Source organism: Crinia signifera, chromosome 5 (assembly GCF_055691185.1).
Source record: "Crinia signifera chromosome 5, ASM5569118v1, whole genome shotgun sequence".
NCBI lineage: Eukaryota > Metazoa > Chordata > Amphibia > Anura > Myobatrachidae > Crinia > Crinia signifera.
The window spans coordinates 255,882,443-255,903,220 of record NC_139221.1 but is presented as its reverse complement, the minus strand read 5'-3'; the positions used below and the strand labels follow the sequence as shown (position 1 = coordinate 255,903,220).

Below are 20,778 nucleotides of genomic sequence, written 5' to 3'. Positions count from 1 at the left end.
ACTGAAATGTAGGTGTGCACCATCGTCGCTCCCACACACGCCACTCGACCACACGCTGCCCCCCTAGTCAATCATTTGAAAGTCCAAACACTCAAGTGCCCGAACACACCTGAGCGCCCCAATACCGGAGAGCTCAAGTTTGCCTGAATACAGGAGTACCTGAACAGAAGAGCGTGCCTTAACAGCTGAACATCTGAGCGCACTGAATCGCATGAAGAACTGGGCACGCTGAGCAACCGAACACGCTTCAAAGACTGAGCGTCCAAACGCACCCAAAACACCTGATCACCCAAACTCAATCACCAAAATACCCGCACATTTGATCACATGGATACCCGAGCATCCGTATATCCAAGCGCACGAACGTGGCCAAACGCGCCTAAGCTCCCAAACTCTTTCAAGCATGTGAACACGCCAAACACCCGAATCCATGAGCGCCTGAGTGCGCCCAACTACCCGAATCCCTAACTGCCCAAACTTGTCTGAGTGCTCGAATGCACCAAGCGTGCCCAAACACCCGAGTGTGGCAAACACCAAAATCCATAAGTAGTGTTCCCGCTAGGCTGTTTTAGTGAGGCACTGCACCCTGCCTGATTTTTAAAGGGCAAAATGCGCCCTGCCCCTCTACCAGTGCCCCGCTAAAACAGCCTCATGGGCAAGCCCAGCGCCGTCGTAGACGGCGATGCCCGGCAGCACAGCGAGTTCGGAGGGGCTGGGCCCACCCCCTTTGACGGCGGCGGCCGGGCACGCCCCCTTTGATTACGGCAGCCCAGGACCGCCCCGCTCTAAATGCGAACAGACACCGCATAAATAGCAGAGGCAGACGCTATGAGGGGAGCCCGCGATAGCCCGAAAATTACTTGGGAGCCCGCGATAGCCCGAAAATTACAGCCCAGCGCCACAGCCTATCATTGGCAGATATCTGTTACAAAAGTTCTGTAGCAGGAGAACAGTGATCTATTGGACGGACACCACCTTGAGCCGGTCCCTTCATTATAAGGTAGACCATCCAAAAGGATTACAGAATATCATCTGGCTCAGATAAAGGGAGGAAGTCCAGTATATAATGTCACATTGTTTCCTGCAAGAATCTTCATAACAAAAAGGACACTGGGACTGGTAACTATATATGAAAAGCCTCTGTATGATATATCACACACAGAAAAAATAGCCTCAATATACATCTATAGAAAAATCATACTCAGACTCGCCATATATTCTGTTTATGTTATGTGTTGTATGTTATGTATGTCAATATATATTCTTTTGATCATGTTGCTAATGAATTGTGTATTTTAATAAATTTATGATATTTACATTATTGATATCTTAATAGATTTTTGGCTAAGCAGCGCCACCTAGGTGTACCAGCTTTCTGCTGGATACCAAACACATTCCTGATCCATAGAGGTGCACAATTCCTCTAATTAGGGGGCTGCAGCTTGGCTAAAGGCCAAAAAGAAAACCATCCTCTTTATTATAACCAGCGCTTGTGTGTGACCCTAGTGGCCACAGAAATATTGTTTTTTGCCTTACAGTAAGTAGTTATTGAACCGAGCACTGTACTGTACAGAGGGAAATAAGTTTTAGAACAAGAGGACTTGCAGTCAAAAGGATGGTTACAGTTTACGGGTAAATGCAATGTCTGGAGGGTGAACATTTTCCATGTCGCCTAAGTGGGAACAGATGCGTTACCAACAGGCACATTTTAAAGAAGCACAAGTGACCTGGAAAGCATGATTGTCGAGTTACTTGCAAATGAGTTTAGGAACTACTAGCGGGGGGGGGGGGATTTTATTAGTAGTGAAAAGTTGTCATGGGCGAAAAAGGGAGATGGCTTTAAACACCTGTGACTATTCAATTGCATGCCCACTTTCTCTCAACACCATTGTTAATCTCTGTAATTAGTAATCTGTTAATGGGTGTTAACACAAACACAGAAGGTTTGGTGGTCTGCGCACTGCCCTCGGTTGTGCGGTGCTAGCTGCTGCACTTTCCGGATGACCTGCCTGGATACGTTGCAGAATTTTAAATGGGGATTTGTGCAGCGCTCTGCTCCTAGGTGTGTGTGTGTGAATAAATAAATAGAGTGGTACAGTGTGGATATTTGTTTAAAGCAGTGGTTTTTACTTCATAAATAAATCAAGTACAATACAAGGTTGATACAAAGTAGAACACATATAATAACATTTTTGTGGGGATTGTAGCAAGCAAAATGTAGCAAAATGAAACTGTCCGTGTGTTCCAAAGGGCTATTACACAGTGCTTATTTGCTCGCTTAATATAGGGAATTTTGGGGCATTGGTGGAATGGGGTGGGGGTATTGGGTGGGTGAAAAGGGGAACGGGGGTGACAGAGTCCAAAACGGTGCACGGTGGCGGCATCCCGCTCGTCCGTGATGAGCAGTGTGGTCCTGTGCACTTGATGGTGGGTGCACTCCGGCTGGTGGCTGTTTCCTCCGCGGGGGGTGAGATGGACATGTTCGCCGAGGTGATGTGAGCGGCAGTGAACGGGTTTCAGTGGTGGCAGTGGGTCTGGTCACTCCTTGTGTCCCGTTGGGGTTGGAGTGCTGCGTGGGTGTCGGGCTGATAGCCGTCTGCCTTTGCAGTTCTGTGCCGCGGCCAGGGACGTAGAGTGTCTGGCAGCGAGCGCGAGTAGGAGGCGGCTTGGGTAACCCCTTCCTTCCTGGTGCCTGTCTTACGGACCCCCGCCTACTCACCTACTTGAGTTCCTGGTCCCTCTCTGGTGCGCTTCTCGTCTTTCTCTTAGTCGGCTCTCCCTGCGTGTGCTCCCCGCTTGCTGTTGGTCGCGTCAAGGCCGGGTCTGGTGTTCTGCCGTTAACTCTGTCTCTCCTGGGTGTTCTGTACCGCTGGGTTCGATCTTGTGATATGGGGTGTACTTGCAGGGTAGGTGTCACCAACGCGTAACTTAATACAGAATCCAAGACCATAGCCACTGTGGCACATATTATATGGTGAAATAACAATGTACAGTTTTCTATAAATACAAAAACAGTTATATACAATTAATATCTCCACTGTACAATCATATTGGCAACCACCTTGCCACTTAAGTGGCATGACATTTTATATCTATATCTAGAGGAGCTGCTATACGGTACATCCTCACACAACCTAATATATGTAGCATCACTAACTATAGTGATGCGATAGGACGGATTTTGTATATGTTCAGGTCAGAACATTCATTGTTCAATCCAATGTGTACGTACAATGTCCCCGACTCCTGCGTGTCTTCAGCAACATCCTCCTTCATCTGTACATAAATCGGACGATCCGACGTTGGGAATGGCTTAAGCGAAGCTGGCTGCATAGATCTTTTAGAATATCAACAGCATTGATACTGTATATACAGCAGACCGATAAAACTGCAAGTGAGCAAGTGGCAGAGAAATCCACATGTGCCTAACAGATAATTACCGTACACATGCTGTTAGAGCCTTCTGAAGAATTCCCCAGTGCTGAGGGTAAAGGAACATGTTACACAAAAATCTCAAGGGGCCAGTGTGCCCCTAATCCACACACAAGAAATCCATACATACAGTACCAGTTACAGCTGGCAATTTTACTTTACTCTCGTTACATCAGCTGCAGCTCCTATACACTTCACAGCAGCATGACCAGAGTCAGGGGAACTCATGGCCGGTCTTATCCATCCCTACTGCTGGAAAGACAAACATTGAAAGAATGGGTGTCTGCTTGAGAAGCCTCATAAGCTCTCCTTTACCCATTTCAAAAGAGCATATCGTGCCAGGGCACACCTGGTGAATAATTCTCTGCCAACTCGGAGTATGTCAGAGTTGTCTGTGGCCTTTACTACATACTGTTCAGACCTTACTTTAAAATAGGCCAGTCCACACAAGGTGGGTGGAGTGGGGCACTCTTTATATACTACAGTGCCTCCTAGTGGCCAAATCATTTGGAAGGATGGTCATTTTACATAATGAATTAGAATTAATACTGGTTATTAACTGAAGGTGCCCATACACAGTGCGAGGGTGTCATGCAATGCGCACTCCCGTGGGCATCCCATCGCACGGCACATAAAGTCTGTGTAGCACGTGCTTTTTGAAGTAGCTTTGGATCGCACGTGATGCAAACTAGTTCAAAGCACATGGAAATATTGTACAGTGCATGGGCCCCTTTACAAGAAGAGATACTGAACACTATTTACAAATATTAAATGACCCCTTTATTTAAATGTTCTATTACATACAGTATGTGTGCATAAGAGATTATTAACACACTGTTTATTTTTTTTTATTTCTCAACAGAATTACTTCAACTGTAGTAACAGTAAAAGGTTTTTAAATCTTCATATCTAGTTTTTCTAGTAAAGATTACTTACCTGAGGTCCGACATTCAGACCATGTTAACAGGTAGTTGCAGCAACAATGGCAGAGGTGCTTGCATCACATGTCATACTAAGCACCCATCACATCTGTGCCATGGATGCTTATACAATAAAATATCGCACCACAATGCATGGCATCTCATTTAGTGGCATGCGATACTATGCAATATTTAATTGTATATGTACTCCTGTGAAGTTAACATGGATATCAAATTTAACAGCACTATACACGGTACGCGATGCGATTTCCCTATGCAGAATAGCCCACTAAGATATTTGCTTTGTTGGCGCCATGATAATACACAAGTACCGTAATTACTACAACACAAGTGCTCTTGCACAACAGCAGTGTCATTTACAGTATGGAATGAACACAGTGAATATAACTATGGTACAGAGGTAACCCATAACATTAGAGCACTACCACGTCTGGGATATTGATGTGAACAGAATTAGGATTCATTTCCTAAATAAATCAAAAGCAACATTTCTGTAATTCTTTATCAGCCTTTGTAGAACTGAATCTAAAATATAAATTGATTATTATGCAATAAAAGGCAAAACCCCGAAAAATTCTATTTAATTCATTTGCATTAACAATATAAGTATAAACCTGTTGTTTTATATCCTCTATTGGCATATGTTTATCACTGTTGTCTTTAACCCTCCGGCCGGAGCTCCCCTGTCCTCGCCGCCTATAGTTGTATAAGCAGGCGGCAGGCTCTGGGATGTTCGGCGTGGCTCGTGGGGGACTCGGGAGTTCGGGCGCCCGAGTCCTCCCGAGCTGCCCCGAACATCCCTGAGCCTGCCCCCTATTATGAACTAAGGCTGCGGCGGTGGCAAGCCCGGGAGCTCCGGAGTAGGGGGGAGGCGGAGCTACGTGGGGTTGCCCACAGCTCTGTAGTGAGTTTTGCTGGGGAGGTTTGTCCTGCCCCAGCAATACTCACCACTCAAGGGGTTAACTGAATGTAAACTAAAATTACTTTAACCCTTTGAGTGCCAACATCTGTCAGATGTTCAAAAAATCCATAAAAAAAAAAAAAAAAAAAAAAAACATTGTGTTAAAAAAATATTATATTTCCTATAAAAGGTAAACATAACAGGTCATTATGATGATAAATGAGATTGCTTTGGTAATTTCTCCACCTATTTTGACAAATTCGCTTGGCACTCAAAGGGTTAAAGTTTAAAAGAAACACATTACAATTTTTCTGCATGTTTATCATGTAAAGATTCTGCCCTCTAAAGGCAGTTCATAGAACTGCAACTGTATCTAAAAATGAAATAACATGTCAAAACTGATCTCAAGTCAGCAGGCTGCATGCACAGTATTTATGCATTGACAAAAAAATATGCTTGAATAGAGTTTCAGTAAAACAACTGAAAACCAGAGATGCTAAAATGGGAATGGCCAGTCTGACAATTCTAGGGAAAGCTTTATTTATTATGGAGGGCACACTAACATTACTAGCAAACTTCAGACCAGGACAGGATATTATCATGCCAAAATGTCAAATTAATAAAGGAGAATTGTTTCAAGTGTTAACTAGAATTTCAGCACTGAAGAGGATACCTAGCTTTACTTTGTGTCAAAGCTTACTATAAAAAAGGTACATGAGCTTTGTAGATGATTTAACTCAAACTGTTGGTAAGTGAACCAGCTTTTATGTTGCATGCTACTGCACTTCTAGTGTTCTCCAAGATTTCCAGCTTATAAAAATTATTTCCAATTTCTACATGCCAGCGCAGCAGCGCCAGTTCATGTTCTATCACCCTGCAAACAGTTTCTCACATATATTACCATTGTGCTGCTATACTTGTAATTACTGTCTTTATAGACACATTGGTGATGAACAGCACGGACCACCTTGGCAACATAAATTAATAGATTAGGGCAGAGGTTCCCAAACGCGGTCCTCAGGGCCCCAACGGTCCAGGTATTAAGTATATCCATGCTTGGCCACAGGTGACTTAATTAGTAACTCAGTCAGTCTGATTTAACCATCTGTGCTGAGTCATGGATATACCTAAAACCTGGACCGTTGGGGTGCCTTGAGGACCGCGTTTGGGAACCTCTGGATTAGGGGCCTGATTCTGGTTTACTGTCAAAAGCAAATTCTGTATCTAATGTACTAAACCATATGCAATGCTGGTGGGGCAGATGTAACATGTGCAGAGGGATTTGGGCGAGTTATTTTGGTATTTGTTTCCTAGCAGGGCGCCCAGATTTATTACATATGCAAACGTACTGAAATCGCATCACATATAGTAGTAGCATGCAATGCGATTTTCCCATTCCCGCTCCCTGTCATTCCCGCCCCCTGTCAGATCCGCTCAGAAATCACTCTGAGGTGATATTCTGTTGTGAAAAGAAGCATACCTCAGAGCGGGATGCAGTTTAAATCCCGGCGGTCGGGATCCCCGCGTTCAAAATCCCGAACGCCGAAATCCCGACACTTTCTCCCCCCGTTGGTGTCCACGACACCCTCGGAGGGAGAATAAATTAGTGTGCCGAGCATAGCGAGGCACCGGGCCCGCTGCGTGGAGAGCGCAGCGAGCCCGCAAGGGGGGGCGATCCACATCCCCCCCTTGTCTGGATTTCGGCGTTGGGATTTTGAACGCCGGGATCCCGACCGCCGGCTTTTCATGCCGAATCCCTCAGAGCTGGTGGTGATTTGTGGAGATTCTTTACTTTGATTGCGATTACCGAGATGGCTGTGTTCCGAGGAGGAGGTTGACGCCTTTTTCCAAGCACATGATCTGCTTCCAGTGGTGCACAATTTCGCAAATGCGATGCGCCTTTCTTTAAAGTATCAAATATGTCACTGCCATGTGAAAGTGTGCCGGCTGAAGGTGAGCCTGAGAGCAGCCCACTGGTTTCCAGGGTGCCGCTTGTCATTTTTGACCATGCTGCGGTTCATTTATTCGTGGGCCCAGGAGCTCACCTCTATAGAATATTGCAGCCAGCAGCTGGACATTTTAAAAAAACCCGCTGTCCTCTAACCTCTGCGCAATGGACATAATGGCGCAGCCCCAGCGGAGGATTGGTGGACCTAGCCACATAGTTGAAGTGGACGAGACCCTTTTCTATAAGAGGAAAAACAATGCAGGCCACATTCTTCCACAGCAGTGGATTTTCAGAGGGATATGTCGGGAGATAGGACAGTGCTTCCTGCAAATGGTGCCCAGGCGTGATGCCACAAACTTAATGGACTGCATCCAGCAGAATATAGAGCTGGGCACCACGATATATACGGACTGCTGGAGGGCATACTCCACCGCCCAACTTGAACTGGCTGGTTACCAGCATTTCACTGTGGACCACCGGTTCAATTTAGTTGACCCGGCCACTGGGGTCCATACCCAAAATGTGGAACGACTGTGGGGCGCATGTAAGTGGCACAATAAGCGCCAAAGAGGCACTGCGCGTTATAAACTGCAGTCATATCTTACAGAGTTCATGTGGCGCCAAACTTTGGGAGCTGAGGACCCGCATAATTGAGGCCCTGAAGCTCCTCCCCAAGGACGATTAATTAATATTTCACTTATTCTTCTTGTTATTTAATCATTACGGTTTCTGATTTTAAAGTTGTTCTATTTTAATTATTAATGAATGTTCTTAATTATTTATGGTACATTAATCAAATTATTTCAGTAAATTAGTTATCAGTTAACACGTCGTCATTACTGTGTCAGCTGTATGATTTTGCAGGTGTGAATGTGTTCCTAAAACACCAGCACTATCCACGCCACCACGAAGCGTGGTGAGCGGCGGCGGAACGCATCCTCTGACCTTTTCATACCCCCACTATCCGTGTCAGCGTGGAGTTAATGTTATATAGTGTGGCGAGCGCAGCGAGCCCGAAGCGTAGCGAGCCCCGCGGATTACTTTACATGTATTCCACGTCCGCTCGCCACACTATATAAAATCACTGCGCTCGCCATAATATATAAAATCAACTCCACGCTGACGTGGATAGTGGGTGTATGAAAAGGTCAGAGGACGCGTTACGCCGCCGCCGCTCGCCATAACTTCTCATCGTATGGGTGCTTCTACTATGAAATATCGGATCGCATCGCATCTGGTGCCCTGTGATTCAATGCGATATTTGATTGTATAAGCACTCCTGTGCATTTCACATGGACATCGCATGCATCACACAGCACTATACATGCTGCGCGATGTGATTTCACTGCGGAGAATAGCCCAGTACTGGGCGCCCTGCTAGGAACAAAGTACCATTATTTTGTTTCTCTAAATATTGGCTGATTTATCGGACAACTAGTCTCTGTGGTAGATTTACAGAGTAAACTCCTCTGCTTGGACTTATTGAAATAGAATGTACAGGGCCAGTGTAAGGCTAATCGGCGCCCTAGGCAAAACTACAACCAACTGCCCGTGCCCCCCCATACTGCCACCAATACCCACTTTCCAACTCCTTAAGGCACACCTGCCTAACATTCTGGAATGGCAGGGAGACTAAAAAATTGTAAGGTCCTCCCGGCCCCCCCTTCCTCCCAGGAGGTGGGCAAGTCCCCTGCTTTCCCTGGAGGCCCCCTGCGCCCTTCCCTTTGCCACCCACAACAGAGAGTACAAGTTGCCACCCACAACAGAGTACAAGGCAGCAAAGTAGGAAAGTATGCCTCAAGGGAATGATAAGGCATTGGGCAGTACGGATGGTGTAATGGTTAGCATGACTACCTCATAGCACTGAGGTCATGGGTTCGATTCCCACCATGGCCCTAACTGTGCGGAGTTTGTATATTCTCCCCGAACTTGCGTGGGTTTCCTCCGGGTACTCTGGTTTCCTCCCACAATCCAAAAATATTTCCTCTAGATACGTTTTCAGCCTCACATAAATTCCAAGATTCAAAAAAAGGAGGAGGAGGAGAGAGAATAGTGTAATACTGTAGAAATACAATTTTCTCCTATGGTGCAAATGGAGACTATGGAAAGAGTGTTCCCAGATATTCCGAAGTTCTGTGGATATTACGGGATAACCTCACTCATGCAATCTTATAATATTGCTCATGTGTATGCTTACATGTCACAGGCTGCGTGAACTCCTATAAAGGTTTCTTACGGAGACCAGATAAAAATGCTTTTATTTGTAAAAAAGCAATGCAGGATCAGATATAAGACAACACCTGTAACCATACTAGATGTGATCCGGGTATTTGGTATGGTCTAGTGGTGTTGAAAATGTTTCAAAATTAGACACTCAATTCAAATTGAAACATGAAGAATGGAAACAGAAATGTCAACCGTACGCTATGTCGACCATTATCAAAGTCCAGATACTGTTTGGTGCTTCTTTAAATGAATAAGCAGTCGGTGACTGACAGGTTGTAAACCTTGCTCTTTATGTACACATTGGGGTCAATCCTATTAGCCACAATGATAAGGCATAAGTGCACTTATTTTGCAAACCAAATGCATTCTCTAGCCAAGTGCTCATATGAAACATGCATGAGTTTCAGAACTTCGACATTTTCGGGGAGCACAGGTTCCAGCAATGGTTTGGGTGTAGCCTACTTAGAGCATGGATGGGGAACTTTGGCCATCCAGTTGTTGTTGTACTACACATCCCAGCATGCCCTGCTAGTTTTGCTTTTTGGCCATGTTAAAACTGTTGCAGGGCTTGCTGGGATGCGTAGTACAACAACAGCTGGAGGGACAAGGGTTCCCTATCCCTGCCATAAGGCCCCCATACATCTGCAAGACATTTCAGCCAATCATACAATCTCGAGGGATCGTATGATGGATTATATGCAGATTGTGTGCACATCATCATGCAATGTCGGCCCCGGGAGATTGGAGGTTTGGTCCTCTGCTCTGATGTGCTGCATGTCAGATCAGTTGGGATTAAAGGCAGATTGCATGTGCTTTTAAGCACATACAATCTGTCATTTAATGGCTCCTACAACCGGGTCATTTGACCTTGACTAGCATAGAAGAGAGGTGCAGCTTCCGGGCAGCCTGCGGCAGTGAATACGCAGGGAGCCACATAAGTTTCCAGCAGAAGATGGGCGGGCGGCTGAAGAGAGCGGTGGATGTCCTATTGCTCAATTCTGTTATTACTCTGAAAAGAGTTTTCAGAGGATTGCTGTATTAGGGCTATTGAATAATGCAGTAGCGCAACAGATGCGAGCAGATTGGTAGTTGCTGTCAGCCTATAAATAAAAATTTTTTTTTTTTTAAAAACCCATGATTTTTGGTAGTCCTATCCTAGTAGGCCAGACCCCTATTTAAATGAAGCTTCAATCATACAACCATGCAGCAGCTGGATTGTATGATGGATTGTGAGTATATTGTGTGCCCAAAAACGGGACTGCCGGGAAGTTGAAGGGAAAGTTGGACACAATCATGATTGTAAGCAGGTCTTTCTGATGTATGGCCACCTTTAGAGGCCAATGCTAAGTGATACTTACCAATATCAACTGATTAGCTTAACCTTGTGCTGAAACATTTCTTTCCTGATAGGTGGTGTCTCATCCAGGATGATAATTACAATACTCTCCATATTTCATGACCTTCTCAGTCATTAGCTCTGAAGACAATAGAGCATTTATTTGATATTCTGTAATGATGCCCAATACTTTGCTTACACAACAGTCAGCTGGGCAGATCTAGGACTTTCTCATTGGAGAATTTTGAATCATCACTCCAGCATATTTCCAGACTGGCAGACTCAATGACAAGCTGCATAATAACTACCTTTGGTAGCCACCACTCTGTTGAGTGACTACCTACAGCAGTGGTAGCCAACTCCAGTCTTCGAGAGCTACCAACAGTTCACATTTTCCAGACAACCTAGCTGCAGCACAGGTGCACTCATTACTCACTGACACATTTTAAAAGATCCACAGGTGGAGCTAATTATTTAACCTGTGATTCTGTGAGGTGAGCAGGAAAACATTAACTGTTGGGAGCTCTCGAGGACTGGAGTTGGCTACCCCTGACCTACAGGTTGAGTATACCTTATCCAAAGTTCTCGGGACTAGAAGCATTTTGGAGAATGGATCAGAACATATTTCGGAATATTTTTATATTTCAATGAGGTATCTTGAGGACGGGACCCATGTATCAAAGTGCACATATGTTGTATAAACACATTAAAAACATAGATTTTATTTGTGCATGAAACAAGGTTTGTGTACTATGTCAGGCACTGAAATTGAATGCTAAGCAATAATTTTCTTTCACATATTTAGTGCCAGTTACACATCTTTTAAGAAAAAAACAAGTACATTCTGTAAACTATGGTTTATGGAATAATTTGGATAAAAGATATCCGGATAAGAGCTCCTCAGCCTATGTGCTGGGTGTACACCAAAATGATTAGGATTGGATGCAAATCGTGCAATCCGATTTGCATACGATTCGATCCCATCTGTATTCAGATGAATGGATCTTATACAGATCCTACCTGCAGCAGGTAATATCCGATTTGGACCCAATCTGCATCCAATCGGTCTGAATTGGATCCAGATTGATGGGATTGTGCCCAAATCTTTTTGGTGTGTACCCAGCATTACACTATAGTACTTTACCTATAGGTCAAAATGTTTAAAGATATGGAAAATAGTAAAGAGTAAAAAAAAAATAAAAAAAATATATATATATATATTAAAAAGCAGCAAAATGTGGTGTCCTATTAGCCATGATTAACAAGAGGGAGAATGAAAGGAATGAGGCCATACTTCATCGGCTAGTGGATCAGATAAATAAATAGGGACTAAATGAAATGTTTCGGGTTGAAGAACCTAGCGCTTCTGACAGTGCTTATGCCTGAAATTTAAAGAGACAATGATTTCACTAGCCGGTACTGCTAGTAAAATTATTGCCCTTTTACATTTTTGGCATAAGCACTGTCAGAAGCACCGGGTTTTATAACCAGATGTTAGAAAATAAACCCAGTAGTCTTTTTATGGTTTTTCCTTATAAAACTAGAAGAGTAACAGATTTTTCAAAGTACAGTAACTCCAGAAACTTCTCACCATAGGTATAAATCCAGTGCTATTAAATGAAGATATATTTGACTACTACTAGTTTTGTTGGTCATGTCTCAATATAGATGGATCATAAGGTAATGATGAGGCACAGATTATCTACTGTATATGTGAATACTACCCTCTGTTCCACTTTAAAATAAAAATAAAAATAGTAAAGGGTTTTATAAGGTGCTGCATAAAGCTTGTCTGTATATTCCAGAGAAAGCTAGCAGACAGACCGCTATACAGAAGTGGTACATCTATAAGAGTTTTCTTGTAATTCTGTCTATACTGCATATTTCACTACTGTCCTTCTGAAAAGCATTTAGGTCAGGCCTTCCTATCCTCAGAATTGCCGGGAGGCTTCCTAAAATCGTGTCCCTCCCAGCACACCGGGAAGATGGGCAATCCTCCAGCATTGGCCACACAGCCCCCCGCACCCCCATTCCGTGATGCACTAAATACAGATTTTTACAGGTCCGTCACAGGTAGTGACTACAGCAGGGCTTAACAAATTTTTAAAAAATCTAGGAGCCAGGATGAAAATGTAGTAACAATGTGCGCCAAAAAGTAACACCATAATGCCTATTACACATGTCATATACCCACATGCCATAATGCCCGTAACGGGCATACCCACATTATGCCACACACTAAAAAAACCTTTTGCATACTATACCAAACACAATGCCCATTACATATACTACACACACCATAATGCCCATTACAAGGGAAACCAAACACTGTAATGCCCATTACATATAATACCACACGCCGTAATGCCCATGGCATATTATGCCACAGTGCTGCTTACATACATGCTCATTGCTATGGGGTTCTGGCTTAATGCCAGGCAGGGGCAGACTGAGAAAAAAAAAATTAAGGGGGGGGGGGGGGGTTTGCACCATTACAGAGCCTCTGGTGCCTTTGTGTAAGCAGCGGGTCCCCGTGGCTGGTTATCTTATCAGCACTTACAGCAGCCTCGGGTGCCCCTGTTAAAACAAAGACACATAAGCAGATGGCCTCGCGGTGGGCTATAACGTTCAATACAACAGGAAGAACGGAGCTGCAGTGGTAGCTCCTGAGCCGCCTTGACTTATGTAATAGGCACACTGTGGACCTGCTCTGATGCAGCGGCAGCCAGGAGAGTTGTGCACCACTCTACCGGTCTGCCGCTGTGCTGGCTGTTATATTGAACATAATAACCAACCGTGGCGCCATCTGTTTACGTGTCTGACAACAGGCACCCGAGGCTGCTGTAAGTGCTGATAGGATAACCAAGCACGGTGACCCGCTGCTTACCGAGAGGCTACTGCCAGCTCCCTGCCATCTCCTGGCAGCCGGTTGTGTCGGCTGCTGGCTCTTACCGTATATCTAAGAGTATAACCCACAGCTGGGCCCGCTGCTGTCAAGCCACCACTCTGCCCAGGGGTTCGCCTCCTGGCAAATCTGGTCGCCCGGGCAACCTTGCCCCCGGGTTTTGTTGAGCCCTGTACTACAGGGACTTGTTTTGTTCTTTTGAGAACTTACAAATGCGGAAACTGATCGATAATTTTTCTTATACTTAAGGTCGATACACACTGGGCTATTTTCCGCTCAATTTTGTTGTTTGAGCTGCTTTTAGCTCAAAAGCCTCCCAGTATTTACGGCTCCTGCACCACTGCTGGCAGCCACCGCTCATCTGCTGGATGATCGCTCAGTGTGTATGCAACCTTGTAGTGTAGCCACTTGTAGCTAATTGTGAATTTCTGCTAACATAGGGGCCGATTCAGGGTCAATCAATGCTATCCAAATTCGGCTGCAGCCCAGATGGTCAGGGTTTGCGCATTTCTGCACACATACAAACCATGGCAGCGAACGGGTTCGGCAGGTTACACAGTCGCCAAGCCATTCGCTGCGGGGAGGTAAGGGCTAGCAGGGGGCAGCAGCAGTGCAATGCCATTTTATGGGCATCACCAAAGAAACTCTGGGCATTCTCACATGACGCCAGCACCCTCCTCGTCATCGAACAGCGACGGAAATAAAAGTCAGTATAGACTGACTTATATTACTGGAGAGGAGAGAAATAATTCGATGATCAGCAACCATCAAATGATTTCTTTCTCCTTCAGGTACCATGGGGACTCGGCGGGGGCGTTTGGCCAGGCCATGGAATGTATGCTGGGTTAAACTGCTTTAACCAGCTAAACCGGGGCTTTGTCAGAAGTAACAAGCGGCCGATTGGAGTAACATCTAAACTGCTCCAAATGCCCCCCCCCAAAAAACCCAAACAATCAACTCCCCATCAGGGCCTAATCCAGAGATGTCAACTAATACCACCACTGCTGTGAATGTGTAGCACACGCTGCAGCCACCTGGACTTATACCGAGATGCCCACAGATGGTTTTCCAATGGCAGTGAAGGTTGCAGATCCGATTATCAAACTTCTGTGTCTCCCTATGGTCAGGCAGCATGGCCACAGAAAGGGAGATGCTGGAGCCACTTTCTGCACACAAGTAAGTATCCAGTATACAGTATCCAAAATGGTCTCTACACCTGTATTTTCCACCAGTCCCTGTTACCTCCCCCAAATGTTCCTTAACTGGCAATAACTTTGTGGATAAATCCTCTGTACGACCTCCGTCGTCGTAGGACAATAATCTCTTAACTGCAAAAACCCAGGGTTCGCGTACAGCTCTGAATCAGCCCCTAGACCCAGGAGCTAAATTCCTGTCCAACAATTCACTCGCCTCCTGTGTAGAGTATTATGTATACTGCTTTATTGTCTAAAGAAAGTTCCAGTTATTACTTAAGTTTAGATAAAATTTAGAAAAGTTTTTCTTTAAAATATACTCCCAAATGTCAATTTTGGGTACTTATGTATTATCTGGACTCCCATGTTAAATGCACCCCATTTTTTCATACCCCCACTATCCAACTACGCATGGAGTTGATTTTATATAGTGTGGCGAGCGCAGCGAGCCACCGTGCCCGAAGCGTGGCGAGCCCCGCGAGGGGACGCGGTCTCATAAGAAAAACGGGAGTCCAGATATTACATAAGTACCCAATTTTGCAATGCAGAAAGGATTACAAAATGATGGGGCTGATATAGTTTAGAAAACAAGTTGGTTTTGTAGCACATACACATGGTCTGCTGCAGGGGCATAATTGGTTGGCAATGGTGGTGTTTTTCTGTAGGCCAACTTAGGCGAGGAGGTGACAGGGTGGTGGCAGGCTGTGTAGAAATAAGTGTACACGAAGATAGGTCTGGTCCAGGCATACCAAGGGTAGGGCTGGTGTAAGTGAACACTAGCCATGATAAAATCTATGAGACCAAGAGGGTGATGCCAGGCCCACCAAACCCATTCAAATACCCCCCCCCCCCCCTTTGTGTGCACATGCCCTATGCGCATGCCAATTAATGCTGGGTTTAGCCTCCCAAAGTGCCAAAACCCATCTAACGTTCATGTTAGGAGCACCAAAACCATCGTGTCACACCTCAGGAGGCTACAAGCTGAAATGTGTCACCCCAGCTGCATTCACATCCAAACAGAGCAACCATCTAAGCGCTCCATTGGACAGCTGTGGCCTACAACAACTGAATGGCCTTAGTGGTGTTCAACAATCCGTGAGTCTGGGACATGATTGGGCGGGAAGAGTGCCTTTAAACCTACTGCAATTGAATAGAGTCTGTACAACCACTGTACGCACTCTTTCACTGTGGCCACATTTTTGCAAGTTATGTAGTTTGTGTAGTAGTAAGTGGAAACCTGTGCTTATGGTCAATTAGATTAGCAGCAATCCAAAAATATACTTGTAGGTTAATTGGCACCCAAAAAATGTTTACCCTAGAATGTGTGTGTGCATAAAGTAGGGAATATAGTATGTAAGCTCTAATGGGGCAGAGACTAATGTGAATATTCAAATGTTCTCTGTAAAGCCCTGCGGTATACAGTATGTGCGCGCTATATAAATAACTGTAATAAATAAATATAAACTATGTAGTAATAATCTCAACAGTTATTAATAGTCCATATATTGATACTTAAAATGTCCCTGCTATGTACGGAATGTAACTCACAGGGACAGTGGCTGGAGTTTTTCACATCTTTGATAGACTCCTCCTGAGAATCGGATACTATATATGCTCAGTTTTTGAAGCAGAATGAAGGCTGAAGGAAAGGGATCATAAGATTCTTGTCCAATGAAAATGCCTCCTTGGCTGTACAGCAATTTATGCCATCTGACAAGGGCATAAACTAAACAGGGCCAGACTTCAAAAAGGGTCAAACTAAACTAAAAAAAACAACAACCCCTAAATGGGGTATTTATCAAAGATCTAAATGGCTCCATATGCTAGGCCAATGTATTGCATGCTAGTCTCGTATGTGATACCCCAGAAGCTGGATTGTATACAGTCATTTTGAATATGTATCTCATATGATTCCATTCCGATAAATCCTTGCTGCAGCAGTGACAATGGGGCAGATTTATTAAGCTGGGAGAAGAGATAAACTGGAGATAAAGCGGAGAAAAGGTAAAAGGAGATAAAGCACCAGCCAATCAACTCCCAACTGTCTTTTTCAAACACAGCTGATTGGCTGGTGCTTTATCTCCTTTTACCTTTGCTCCGCTTTATCTCCAGTTTATCTCTTCTCCCAGCTTAATAAATCTGCCCCGATCTGTGTATACGGCTTGCAACGCACGATACTGCGCATCAGGTCGGAATCGTAAGAAAACACGATTTGATGTTTTTCACATGATCTATCAGCCTGATGCATCAAAATCATGTAGAAAAGGCCCAAATCACACAAGTGTATGGGCCCCTTGTGACCGATATACTTGTGAGAAATAAAGTACTAGCTAATCAGCTTCTACTTTACATTTTACAAACTGTTGTAAAATTACAGATAGAAGATGAATGGTTGGTAATTTAGCTGTCACAACTGTATGTATTTCCAAGCTTTGAGAAACACCCCCTAAATGTCTGGTAAATCTCACTATAAAAAAAAAAAAGGTACTTGTGTATTTTGGCGGCGCCCCCGATGTCCGTCGTACGACGGACAGATCGCATCGCATGCCATGCACCCGATGGCATGCGACGCGATTTTGACCCCCTATACGACCAAAAATCGTATAAGCACCCTAACGGGTGCTTTTGAGCACCCAAATGGGTGCTTACAATGTTAAATGCACCCCCACGCCACCCCCCCCCACTATAAACGTGAACCCGAAGCGTGGCGAGGGGACGCGGATACCTTCACAGGTAAACGCGTCCATTCGCGGGCTTCACAGGTATCCGTGTCCCCTCGCCACGCTTCGGGCTCGGTGGCTCGCCACACTATTCTATTCTCAACTCCACGCCGACGTGGATAGTGGGGGTATGAAAAGGTCGTAGGACGCGTACCGCCGCCGCTCGCCACGCTTCACGTTTATAGTGGGGGGGTGGCGTGGGGGTGCATTTAACATTGTAAGCACCCAATTGGGTGCTTAACATTGTATAAGCACCCATTAGGGTGCTTATACAATGTTTAATTGCATCGCATCGTATGGCATTGTATGCCATGTACAATGGCATACAATTTCAAAATTGTATGCCATCGTGCACTATCGTATGATATCGCGTCGCATCGCATACCATCGTATACGTTATGGTATGCGATGCGATGGGCGCCGCCAAAATACAGAAGTACCAAAAAAAATAATAAATCAGATTTTATAACTTCAAAATCTCTATGTTACTGTGCTTTTCTAGGTCTTCATTTAATCTGAGGATCACAATGGTCTGAGAACTTCTCTGGGTATTTCAATTAAAAGAACAGCCATTTTGTCTGCAGTTGTGGCACAAAGCTTCACAATGGCATTGAGTAAACTTGACAAAAACTGTCTTAATTGTCTCTGTTCCTTTAGTACTTTACACTCAAGTAATCAAATAGCAATTATATTTTTATTTTGTCCTTTTTACAGTAAAACTGTACACCAATTCAAATTTCACATATTAATCTATAGAATAAGAAAAAAAACAACCAAAAAGTGTCAAAAACTAATAGACCACATATAGAATTGCATGCCTGATTGAAAATAATATGAAATATGCTGTCAAATAAATAAAGGTTAAAAAATATAGGACTGTACTTTTGAGTGAGGGGGGGGGGGGGGGGGAGGAGGTCAGGGTAATCCAAATAGCAAAATAACTAAACAGCTTTTTTTCTTTTGTTGTCGTTGCTGGTATTCTCTATTGGCTCCGATACTATATAAAAAGTTACAACTTTTTGAAGGAGAAACACTTCAGCTGTTTGCCAGGCAGTCCCTTCTAACAACATTCTTTCAGTCAACATTTTTATTGATTCTTTATTGGATTTTGCCAAGTCATTTGTTTACAGCATAAACTAAAAAAAAAAAAAAAAAAAAAAAAAAACACAACAACAACAATGCAAAGTCAGAATATATTCTTTCAATAAAAACTGACCCAAGGTTACAGTTCTGAGCTGCCTGGAAAATGGACTGTACTGGTTGTTATTCCTGCCATCGTTAAAAAAAAAAAAATGTCGATTATATCTGTTTCAGGTTATGGATTAGAACACAGCACAACAATACTCTATTACAATGTACAGACACACTGCATCTCCCAGCACCTGCATTGTTACAAAATGACAGAGTTCTAGCATAAAATGTACCCAGATCAGATCAAGCCTTGCCCCACCTCTCTCCCCTTTCTCTTAGTGTAACTGACATATAGAATTGGTTAAGAGCACCACAGCGCCACCAACACAGATCAATGTATTTAATAAGAAAGGGAAAAAACTCCCACCGTGTGCAAAAATAAAAAAAAAAATAATAAACAAAAAATGAGCATTTAAATACGAAAATATCTTGTTAATTGTTTCCTACATTTAGAAACAGGGAGAGCACAGGGCAAATGGATCATCCCACCAGTGCCATACGACACCCTGTGATCGCCATAGAGGGAGCTGATCTTCACAAATGAGAACAGCCACCATTTAGTACCAGCCATAACTTAGAATATAATAAACCTCTTGTGTCAGTCTCCTCCTTCTTCCCACTTTGCATTAAACAAACGATTCAGATCATTTAACAAACTATGTACACCAGATGTGTTGCTACAGTTAATCTGTTGATACACATTTAATTTTCAGCAGCCTTTAATAATAATAATAATAATAATAAAATAAATCAATATATTCTTGGATAACGTTGCATTTTTTTTTTTTAATTGTACTGTATTATAACCTAGCCTAGAGAAATATACTCGCAATATTATGATACACAGAGCACTTACAGGGAACGCTAACATTTCTACAGCACAAAAGGTAAACAAAAATTGGAAATAAAAACAAAAAGCAAAACACATGTAGACTGTAAAACGCGCAGCCCCCCCCCCCCCCCCCCCCCCCCAGCCTACGTTTCAGCAGCTAAATTGAAACATGTTTCATTGTGCGAAACGAACGCAATCTACATCTGCATTGTTGTAAAAATAAAAACAATAAACAAGGTAAAAAATAATCAAACCAAAAAATAAAAACAAATTCCCAAACAGATCCACCCACTTTTCCAACACTTTCGTTGAAACTTGATTAAAAAATGTATATCGATGGTGAACTCACCTCTAGAGCAGGCGGGGAGGAAGAGACAGCCATAGAAAGGAATTATTATTAAAACTATATAAGCTGAAGACTTGGGCCTTTATCAAACACTCTCCAAGCCAGCAGATGGCTTTGCAAACATCTTGCAATGGAAAGGCAAACAAGAAGTCCTACTTAGTTCCATGGTGTCTGACTCTGATGAGACAGGTTTTCCTCCTCAATCTGCAAAAGCTTTGTAAGAAGAAGAAGAAAAAAAAAACCCCAAAGAAGATTAGAAGCGGAGGCAGCCACAAGACTCTGGGTTAACAACTTTGCAATGGCAAATAGGCGGATTGTGATTGGATGGGAGGGCAGTGTCCCTCCAGTCTGTACTATCCCCAGCTCCCCCCCTTCTGCAGCCTGGAAAAAAGGCAGTGTGCCATTTTAAACTCATATCATACAAACACAAACCTGCTTTTATGTGAAAGCTAAACTATGCACCTATTGTGCAGATTGCGTCTGCCCAACGTATAGATCACTGAAACCCACTCTGAGCAGTAGATTGATCTGTTTACATAAAGCTTTAAATCACACCTACATCATTTAATCAGATTGCAATGATGTCATGGGGGAATGCAAGTTATTACAATGCAATAATAACTGATGAATTGTCCTGGCATGTTTTATTAGATCTATGAAGGTTTGCATGACAGATATCAAGGATCTGATCGCTTATCTTACACCCGGTGGGTATTGCTCAATTAATCCAGGTTAGGTATCTCATATAAGGATACTGTTGTAAAAAAAAAAGATCAGTTTTCACTTACTGGCAATATGATAGCATGT

General features: G+C 43.7%; 1 protein-coding gene across 1 annotated transcript in view; it reads right to left on the bottom strand.

The window, feature by feature from the left end:
- Positions 1-20,228, bottom strand: part of EPC1 (enhancer of polycomb 1) — a 70,348-nt gene extending 50,120 nt beyond the window's left edge. Inside the window, exon 1 of the mRNA XM_083188869.1 lies at positions 19,975-20,228. Coding sequence (XP_083044995.1) covers positions 19,975-20,007 — 33 coding nt within the window. The 5' untranslated portion in view covers positions 20,008-20,228. The remainder of the gene's footprint in view (positions 1-19,974) is intronic.
- Positions 20,229-20,778: the final 550 nt, after the last annotated feature.